Source organism: Bos indicus x Bos taurus, chromosome 1, assembly GCF_003369695.1.
Source record: "Bos indicus x Bos taurus breed Angus x Brahman F1 hybrid chromosome 1, Bos_hybrid_MaternalHap_v2.0, whole genome shotgun sequence".
NCBI classification, from domain to species: Eukaryota; Metazoa; Chordata; class Mammalia; order Artiodactyla; family Bovidae; genus Bos; species Bos indicus x Bos taurus.
The window spans coordinates 132,342,385-132,352,977 of record NC_040076.1 but is presented as its reverse complement, the minus strand read 5'-3'; the positions used below and the strand labels follow the sequence as shown (position 1 = coordinate 132,352,977).

Genomic DNA, 10,593 nt, shown 5'->3' with positions numbered 1-10,593 from the left:
AAGGTCCCAGGCTTCAGACCATTTGATAATCCATGAATGCCTCCTCCAACACTCAGCCCACAAGAGACTTCCTCTTGAATGCTCACTTGGTCTAACCAGTCTTTCCTTCTCTCCAAGGAAATCCAATGGATGAAAGAAAATTGATGAGCTAGTCCTAAAATTCTACTTGCTTAAAAAAGTAAAGCCTCATTGATAACAGTGATTTGCTGCTGTTTTAACAAATTATCCTAAACAGCAAATTCTCAGCTCTTGGTTTAAAAAAAAAAAAAAAAAAAGAAAGCGTCATCATTCTGTTGAACAGGACGAGAAATCACCTCTTTCAAGCTTTACCTAATGGAACAATAGGATGACTACCACAAGCCTGATTTTGAATAGTTTATTAAAGGAAAGGTGAAGCATCAGTTTCAAATTGTACAAAAGGAAAAAAACCTCATATTGCAAATGTACAATTTACAGAATTACTAGCAAAACCAATCAAGGAGACACTGAAAATACAAAAATTCGATTGACTTCAAACTAAACTGGAAACCCATTGGAGTAGATACTAAGCCTTTTCTGTCGTGTGGTTGTCTACGATTCTAAGTCGGCACTGGTTTTTCCACATGAAACTGTCCAGCAAAGGACCAATCTGTGCAGGTGCCAGGGCTGGTATGGACAGTCCAGTCATCCCTGCCCGTTCATGTCCAGTGAAATCCATATTTCTGGAAGAAAGCAATACCCCAGCCCCCCTAAATGGGGCCCAGGAATTGCTAAATTAGCAGATAAAACATTTTTGGTGACCAAGAAGTTTTTTTCAGAACTGTACAAATGTTGAGAAGTTTGTTTACTAAAAGGATGAATAAAATAACCCATTTTGCTTTCCCACATAGTCACTGGGTGCACAGATTTGTTATTTAAAAAATGCTTTTATTTATTTTTTTGGTAAAAAGGGAAAGCAAAGCCTCATCATTCTGTTGCAGCTACTTTAAAAACCAGCCGGGAAACAGCTGTGGTGGATTGGTTTGCAAATTTTGAGGCTTACTTTTAAAATCAGAAAGGAAGAAACTAAGTGGGCTTTTTAAAATAACAGTAGCAGCAAGTCATAAAAGTCTAAGCAGAATGTAACTCTAAACCATCGAAGGCTGTCCTGAAGATTCATAATTTCTTTCCCCCAAAGAATTATCCTTAATATGCACATTTAACACTGAAATGTAGCTGTATTTCAAGGTAAGCTTAAGAACTTCACCCTCTAAGCACAGACTTCTATGCAGCACATACTTCTATAATTGGTAAACGTAATTCACAAAATTAGTGCATAAGGGTAGTAAGTGCATGGGAAGTAGACACGGTTATGTTACACTTAAAATTACGTTTGAATGGCAAAGGAGTTCATGATTATCTTTTTAAGAAAATCGAAGTCCATGTAACTTGAATTTGGCAGGGCATGAAATAAGTGGTAAAAACAGCAAACTGATAACTTGAGAACCATTTTGTTTTACTGAGAATACTTTATTTGCTGGTAGAAGTTGCTAAAAATGCACAGAACAAATACCAATAGAAAATGTACTGTATTTGAATCTCCCTATTCTATATAAAATGAACGGTGTACAGCATCTGTTGGAAAAATGGCTGCATGGACATTTCTTATTTTATGCCCCCTTATAAATAAAAATAAACCTTTTTATTCAAGAGTATATAAAATCTGGGAATTCATATCCATGTCCACAGAGGGTGTGTGGTTTTTGGCAGAGATGCACTGTGGGAATTTCATCATAGCTTGTCAATATTCTGCTCCTCCATATTCCCGTATTCCACATGGTCAACCAAATCCAGTGAGCTCCAAAAACACTCTTCGGCAATTAGGGTGAGCTGCTTACTCATAGGTTTAATAAAAATGGTTAGCTTTTAAAACATAAAAAGGCAAAATGTTAAAACGGTTTTTAAATTGTACAACAGGAAAATAAAGTTAAAAATATTTTTTTTTTACTCAATGCTGAGTTTTCATAAAACAGGTGTATTACAGTGTTTATCTTGACAGCTGTTTTAAAAATTTAAAATTTCTTCCTCCCTCCAGAAAAACACACACATCTGTACTGGGATAAGTCCAATAATAGGACACAAATGATTTTTCAGGTCAGTCTTTCTGAGGTGACATTCACCAACATTCCCTTGGGTAATTTACATGCGCCTCTTCTGTCACTGCAAAAAGGGATTGACCTTAATCATTTGATTAAAAAACAAATCAGATCACATCAAAAGTGTTTTTTTCCCCATACAAGCTATCACAGTATATAGGCCTCTAGCTCTAAATAATAGAGTTCCAGATTTGTAAATTTTCTTCAGACTTCAGAACATAGGCATTCCAAATCCCTAGAAAAAATGAAACACAATTATTAACTTCATGCATAAACAAGACCCAGAAAACACAAGAAAGAACAGTAATAATGTAACATTTACTGAATCGTCTTCTATGATAGCTGCAGAATCAAAGAAATCTGGCCTCAACTCCGCTCTCTCTCGCCGATTTCTTGATGGGGGCTGGAAAGAGAAACCGATACTTAATTTTTTTCCTGAGATACATTAAGACAAACTGTGATAATCAGCTAATATTTCTATGGTATCATTAATATAAATAACTGTTAAGTGTCACTTTGAAAGGAAAAGAGTCTGACTTATAGGAGCATACATTAAAGAAAAATCTAACTTTGGCTTTTATCACTTAGGTTTTTTTTTTTTTTTTAAAGGCTTTCAAATTACAATGAATGTATAAAAGTATATAATTTTGGGGCCTATAAACAACACACCTTTCAATCATGGAATAATTATATTCAATTATTATGGAATAATTATATTCCAGTCAATCATGATCAAACAGTAGGTGACAAAACTTCACTAAATTCCCTACCCCAGGTAGGCAGATGGAGACCTACTGATGGGTGGGTTGAAGGCGGTTATAGACCGGATATGTCTCATTTACATTTCTTACCAAACCTTTTCGTTATGTAAAGGTTTGGTAAGCATATAAGTTACATAAAGCATACTGTTATGAGCTAAATTTTGCCCCTCAAATTAATATATTTAAGTGCTAACCCCTAGACCACAGAATTTGACTGTATTTGGAGATAGGCTTTTTAAAAAAAGAGGTGAGGTAGTTAATAGGAGATCATATGAACGTGAACATGAAATTGCTCAGTCATGTCCGACTCTTCGGGACACCATGGACTGTAGCCCGCCAGTCTCCTCTGTCCACGGGGATTCTCCAGGCAAGAATACTGGAGTGGATTGCCATTTCCTTCTCCAGGGATCTTCCTGACCCAGGGATTGAACCCAGGTCTCCCACATTGCAGGCAGATTCTTTATCCTCTGTGCCACAACCTGTAGCCCACCCGGTGTCTCTGTCCGTGGGATTTTCCAGGCAAAGCTACTGGAGTGGTTTGCCATTTCCTTTTCCAGGGGATTGTCCTGACCCAGGGATTGAACCGTGGTCTCCTGCACTGCAGGCAGGTTCTTTACCAACTGAGCTACCAGAGAAGCTCAGAGATCATATGGGTGGGTTCTAATTCAATGTGATCTATGTTCTTATAAGAAGAGGAGACACAGAGAGGAAACATCATGTGAAGACAGAGGGAGAAGAGGGCCATCTACAAGTCAAGGAGAGAGGTCTCAGAGTGAAATCAACGTTGCTGACACCTTGCTCTCAGCCTTCTAACCTCCAGAACTGTGAGAAAATAAATGTGTTAAGCCACCCAGTCAGTGGTGTGTTTGTATGGCAGTCTAGCAAATTAATACCCAGAGGAAGCAGTATGGTGAACCCCTGTGCACCTCTCACCCAGCTTCAACAATTTTCAAACATTTGGCCAATCTTGTTTCATTGAATCACCTGTTTTTTTTTTTCCTTCTCATGTTATTTCACTTCGGACAACTTCAGTGTGTCTCTTAACAGATCTCTTTTTAAAAGAACATAACCCCCATGTATTTCTGACAAAGTTAATCATTTCTTAGTATACCTACACTAAGTCCATATTCAGATTTCCTTAAACATGTCTCTCTTTACTGAACAGATAAGGTCCATATTCTGCAACTGGTTGCTATGTTGGAGCACAGTGTATATAGTCAGACTCCAATTTAAAGTACGAGAGGCCAGATGCACATGCTGCACTGAAAGGCAGATCTCGGGAAGCTGTTTTTCATGAATGTAATAAGGAGCCAGTCCCTATTATTGCCAGAATTCAAAATCTGACTTGCTTTGAAAGCAGGTTTGAAAAACACAAGCTCATCCAAATGCCACACCCACAGCTAGTCAGTGTTACCTCCTCTCGTCCCTCACAGGGTTCTTAAAATAAGAGCATCATCTTACACCAACGCTTTCACATATTTTAACAGAAAAAAATGTATTGAACTTCCTTACCAGGTCAATAACCATGGTGTCTTCAAATTCTTCGTTCATATCTTCTAACTGGCTCCGGGATGACATCATCACATCTTCAAAGATGGGCTCAGCATCTTCCTCCATGAGACCCCGACTAACATGAAAAGATACAGTCAGAAAGCTGTTCAGACTCATAGAACCTGGAATCCTGACTTTCATATTGGGTTTCCGAACCAGTTAAAGCACCTTCCAATTGCAGCCAACAGACTGCACAAATTATGCTATTGAACTCAGGTAATTAAGGATCATTCATTTGATTCACTCAAGATTTCATCTCAGTTCATCAGAAGGAAGTTAAACGCAATAACCATATTACTAGCTAACTATGTACACAAACTCCCACTATTATCCCAGATTTACAAATGAGGAACTGGAGGCACAGAGGTTTTAGAGCTTACCCAAGACCACACAGCTGACAAGGGACAGCACTAGGATTTAAATGCTGAACGCATTAAGAGCCCATGCCCTCCATTCCTATTCTACGCTGCATAGCATATTTGAATTGATTTTAACTCCTAAGACTAAACATCAGAGAAACCCAAGTCATTACACAGAATGACCATCATCACACAGTCGTCATGTTCTCATGAACTTGATGGAACACTTACACGGCATGCCTTACTCCAGTTCTCACTTTCATGTAGTTCATTCCTGTTCTGTCCTTCCGATTTAAGTCTTCTAATTTCGGCTGGCCTAACCAAGAGATCTGCATCTGAGGACTAAAAGAGGGTAGTATTATTCATTTTGTGGCAGCAGAGGCAGGGTTTAGGTAATCGGTCCCATGCTAAGAAGGCATAGTTGGTTGGTCTAATCCCCATGTAAGGGGACTTAGCTGGATTTATTCCAGGGTCAAGGTTGAGATAATTATCAAAGGACCTGTCTTGGCAGAAATGGTAGTAAGCTGGAGATCCCTAAGTCCCCAAGAGCTGTGGCAGCTAGTTGTTAGGTGTGAAAGCAATCGGAATATGTCATCCCCAAATATACCTCTTGAGCTGAAGGCAATTAAGCAGCAGCAAAATACAAAAAAACAGTTCCCCTTTTCATCTTAAAAGGGTAGGAAATAAATTATCCTTTTACTGGAGACAGACTCTGATGAGCCCAGAGATGGCAGCAGAGGAACCTGCAAACAAACCTTGCTAAGCAAATGCTCATTCTTCCTGGTTAAGGAAGATGAGGACCACCTAGCCCTGGCGCCACCCCTAGTCCAAACTCATGTGTCTTGTCATTTCTTCACAAATGTATTGTTTCTTTGTCTAAAAGGCTTAAAAGCTTCCTACTCTGGTTACTTCTTCAGATCTTCCTTCTCTTGTGAAGGCTCTCCTGTACATGTAAAAATTTAATAACATTTGTATACTTTTCTCCTGTTAATCTGTCTTTGTCAGTTTAATTTTTAGACCCAGACAGGGGCTCTAAGAGGGCTGAGGAAAACTTTTTCCTCTCCTATTAGGTACTTAAATTATCAGCTTAATTCCCCAAATCCCTACTGAACAAGAATGCTTCTCAGACTCCTGTATCCAGCGGCTACCCTATTTACAAGTGTTCCTAGCTGGACACTAAATCCCCTAAGAGACAGGAATGATGCCGGCTTGGTGGCTCAGAGCTCTCCAGAGTCAAACAAGGAAGGGTAGACCACATTTTTTCTCAGTCCTGAGGAAGTTTGGAGTCAGATACATACTGGGCCACATCTTCACCTGCACTCTATCCTTCCTGAAACATGGACACTTGCATACATATGCTTCTTGAGAATTTTATAGGATGCAAACTTAGATGGGATGACTTTCTGGTAGCTAAAATCTGCCACATGAAGTTCTCTCAAAGCAGCTGTCTTTGTATCATGTGAGGCTACCACCTTGATTCAACCTATAAAACTATAGCAGGAAAAAGGTGACAGACCACAGCCAGGAGGGCCTGACATGGTATCAAGTCAGGAAAGCAAGGCGAGCTGCTCAAATAAGACTTCCCACTGCCCAAGGAAGTGAAGTAGGAATGTTGGTCATAAGGCAAACTCCCCTCTAAGACTGCTCAGTTATGCAGGAGCTGACAATAATTATCCTTTCAGCTTTGAAGACGGCAGACCTTCAGAGAAAGGATTCCTTATGAAAACCCAAGATCTGAATACTTTTAACATTTCTAACCTTTCTCTTTTCAACCTGCTAAGTTTGTTGAGTTTGAGTGAGAATTCTTTTATCCATCAGAATAACTCAACAGAATTATTTTAAATGAATAGAAACACAAGTGAGGAGCTTAGAGACTTTCAAATTTGAATAGAAAAATAACAAAGAAAAACTTAAGGTTTTCATAGCAAGTCATGCCATCACCCTGACTTTTCTGTGATTTGCAGAGCCATAGTACCAGAAAACACTTTAATCTCTGGTGTGGGAAAAGGTAAGAGCTTGATTCTCTTTTACAGAAAGAGCAACTATTCTCAGAATTTATCACCACTTTAGAAGATATTATATATCTTCTAATATAAGTTATTTAATCTCTTGGTGGTTTTGTTTTCTCATGAATTGAGAAAAGAATATGCTCGGATGAAATAATAATTCTTACTTTAACAGCTGAAGGTTTATGCCAAGAAAACCATTTTTTACTACTCACTTGTGTAAAAAGTCAGGCTCGGAGCCATGTTCAGACTCAGGCTCCTGAATCTGCTCTCCCATGGGCCGGCTGTTCTCCCGCAGGACGGTGGAAGTGAGCTGTGGTGCGGGCAGGGGGCCAGGAGTCTGAATCATGGTGTCAGTCCTGTTCAGCCACGTATTATCCAGGCTTTCATCTGTAAAATTCCAGTTGGAGTCACAGAATGTCACAGGTGGAATGAGCTCTGGTAGAAGTTACAGCACACATTCAAAGAGCATGGCTCTGGAGTAGACTGCATAGGTCTGAATTCCAGTTATACCACTCACTTGTGTGACTTTGTATAAGCTATTAAATTTCCAAAATTCAATCTCCTCATATACAAAATGGACTTTCAGTAACTGCCCTCCCTATTGTAAGGATTAAGAGGTGATGTATATAATCAGCAAATACATGTTAGCTATCCTACATCATCATCTCTTCCAAGTCCCTCTACTTCCAGAGAGAGGAAGAATGTAGCCAGCCAGAGACCCCTCTACCTCCCTTTGCTCAAGCCATAAAGGGCCTATTTGCTGGGTCTTACAGGGGCTCCAGGCAGTAGCACTGAAAGTCTGGCTTCACTGAGAAATCAGCAAATCCTATTACACAATTAGGGTCTGGTCACCAGACAAGTAACTCTCTGCCAAGTTATACTTCTAGGGCTGGATTGAAGGTCTGTTTTCACACCTTTAACTTCAGCCTCTTTAGGGAAGTCTTCCCTGGTCACCCTGCTTGGCCCCTACTTACCATTCTTTTTTAGCTTCTAGAGGAAACAGAATCATTCTTGCTCACTTAGGGCTTAATTTTATATACTCTCCTGGCAGTGATCTGTAATGTGCATTCGCTATCTTTATAATCAGATTTAAGTTTCTTCAAGAGACCAGGAACTATTTTTTCCTTCTTCTAAAGATCATTCATAAAGGCTTGAACAGATTAAATCACTGTTTATAGCATCATTTGCATATCTAAATTCTGATAAAATACTATGTAATCCTAAAGTTCTACCTATAAAATTCTAAATTACAGTTGATCCTTGAACAATATAGTTTGAACTGTTGGGTCCATTTAAACATGGATTTAAAAAAATAAATATGTATTCCAGTGCTATATGCTTCATGGTTGGCTGAATCCATGGATGCAGAACCATGTATATGGCCTATAAAGTTAGATATGGATTTTCAACTATGTAGGTGGTTGCTCCCCCTCACCCCATTGGTTCAAAGTCAACTGCATTTTCTTGTGAAGAAGAATTTTAATCACAATATATATTACGAAGTTTTCCTCCCCCATTAAGTCACAGAGACAATGTGCACGCGAGGCTTCTCTTTAGCCATCAAGCATTCTATCGCCCTCAGGTTTTCTAAAATTTTGTCAGATGCACGTATGTTCTAGATAAGCTTTTTTGTTCCTGGAAATATCTATCTACTATCTGGTTAAGGTCATTCCACTGATCTGAAGCTCACTACCAAATCTCTTCTAAGTCAGCCAAGATTACATCTTTTATTCATATCACTTTCATTCAACATTTAATTCAAAACTGTTATTCTCTGCTGCAAAATTTGATGACCATAGGAATGGTTTCATTTAAGTTTTTTAACTTGGTAAACCATCTTTCAGCTTTCTACTACACGTCATCTCCAAAAAAATCTTCTGGGATGCATTAAGAGATTGGTCACTCCTTGTATGTTTCCAGAGAACCTTTCTGGCCCATCAGAGCACTCACCATGCTGAACTGAAACTGCCTGCTTCTGTCTCCCTTTCTGTAGTATGAACTCTTTTCTTAATACCAAATCCCCAGCATCTAGCACAGTTCTTAGGATGGTGCTTGGTAAAAACTTACTGAATAAAAGAATAACTTCAGGAAGAATTTATTCTTCTTGAAGAGATCCTACTAACCCCTCAAGATACCTCAATGAAAACACTTCTTGCAAAGCTCTCTCATCTTCATCCCAAACTGATGAAACCCCATTGCTTAAGGGTTCTGGACACCTAACCTACCTCAATCACTTGGTAAATCTGAAACTAATACAGAGAAAGATTTTCTTTTTTTGCAATTAAATTGTTACGAAACTGGGTTATCTGGCCCCACATATACCTCTCTGTCCTGAGCACACTAATGACGAACTCTCCATTAGTGTGTAGATAAGTGGGTATCTAAATTCTCTAGGCCTTTGTTTCTTCTCTGTAAAATCTGGGTAATAGTGCTTAACTCAGAACTGATTTATAAAACATCTACATAGCATTCACTATGTGCCAGGAACTGACCTAAGTGCTTTACAAACATTGGTCAAATAAATGATTAAGTGATAGAATGTAAGTATATAGCAAGGATTTGATGAATGCTGGCTCATAAATGCATACTACACCTAAGAAAAGCTGTGAGCAGGAAAAAAAAGTCCAGATAGATGAATAGATGTGGGGTGCCCAGATAAAGACATTTTCAAGAGGAAATGACTGAAATCATTCTTTAGGGAAAAGTTGAGGATCCTATACTATAAAGATAGGGTTCTGTTATTTTCATTTTCTGGACCAAAAAGATGTTAAGTCCTAAAGTTGAAACTTCAAAGGAAATCTTTAACATTAATTTTGTAAATATATTCAAATCTTTTTATTCTCTTTGAAATATACATTCAGCCTAATCCACTGACTAATGCTAGATGAGGGGCAATACTATATGATGACCACATCTGAACAATGGCAGCTAACATTTATCAAACGATGCCTTTGTGTCAAGCACTATGCTAGGTAATCACTGTCTGTGTACTAAGTTTTTTACTTAAGAGTATCTCATTTAATATTCACAATAGGCAACAGGACAAGTACTCAGATCATCCTTCATCTGCTCAGTGACTGGGGTTTATAGAAGTTCAGTAACATGCTCAAAGGTTATACAGCTGAAAAACGAGAAAGCCAGGTCTGTAGTCTAGAACTCTGAATTTAGACTTTGTGCTCTTCATCAATAGTTCATACCACCTCCTCAATGATGAAAGAAACATTAGACTTAAATTCTAATTAATTCTGCTACAGATTTCAGCAAAGTCTTTGATGAGTCACTGTTTTTAAGGTAGCAGAAGTAAACAAATTTGTAAAAAGAAGCATATTGCTCTCTTGGTTTGGAGAAATTTTATTAGGAGAATCATGGAGATGGAGGAAGATTATTTGAGGAAATAAGCATTTTTACTCTTGAGTTTTCTCTTAGTTTAAGAATAATCCTTAAAAAAAAAAAAAAAGAATAATCCTTTGGGCTTCCCTGGTGGCTCAGATGGTAAAGAATCCTCCTGCAATGCAGGAGACCTGGGTTTGATCCCTGGGTTGGGAAAATCCCCTGGAGAAAGAAATATACCCACTCTGGTATATTATGGTCTGGAGAATTCCATGGACAGAGGAGCCTGGCAGGCTACAGTCCATGGGGTTGCAAAGAATCGTACACAACTGAGCAACTTTCATACTTTTGTTTTAATAGCAATCTTTAGTCTTTTGGGATATAGGAATTTCTACTCTTGATCACATTTTCATGACAATTCAACTCCCCGTTCCCCATAGCCTATGAATAATCTAGATCTATGAGGTCT

At 38.6% G+C, this 10,593-nt stretch overlaps 1 protein-coding gene across 3 annotated transcripts in view; it reads right to left on the bottom strand.

Annotated features, from left to right (window-relative positions):
- Positions 1 to 361: 361 nt before the first annotated feature.
- Positions 362 to 10,593, bottom strand: part of STAG1 (stromal antigen 1) — a 504,783-nt gene continuing 494,551 nt past the window's right edge. For 2 of the 3 annotated variants that reach the window (XM_027545437.1, XM_027545440.1), the window contains 5 exons: positions 7,007 to 7,181; positions 5,017 to 5,127; positions 4,388 to 4,502; positions 2,437 to 2,517; positions 362 to 2,349 (listed from right to left, as the gene is read on the bottom strand). In XM_027545437.1, the coding sequence (XP_027401238.1) occupies positions 2,326 to 2,349; positions 2,437 to 2,517; positions 4,388 to 4,502; positions 5,017 to 5,127; positions 7,007 to 7,181 (506 nt within the window). In that variant the 3' untranslated portion in view covers positions 362 to 2,325. The remainder of the gene's footprint in view (positions 2,350 to 2,436; positions 2,518 to 4,387; positions 4,503 to 5,016; positions 5,128 to 7,006; positions 7,182 to 10,593) is intronic. The other variant, XM_027545439.1, reaches the window with a different exon arrangement.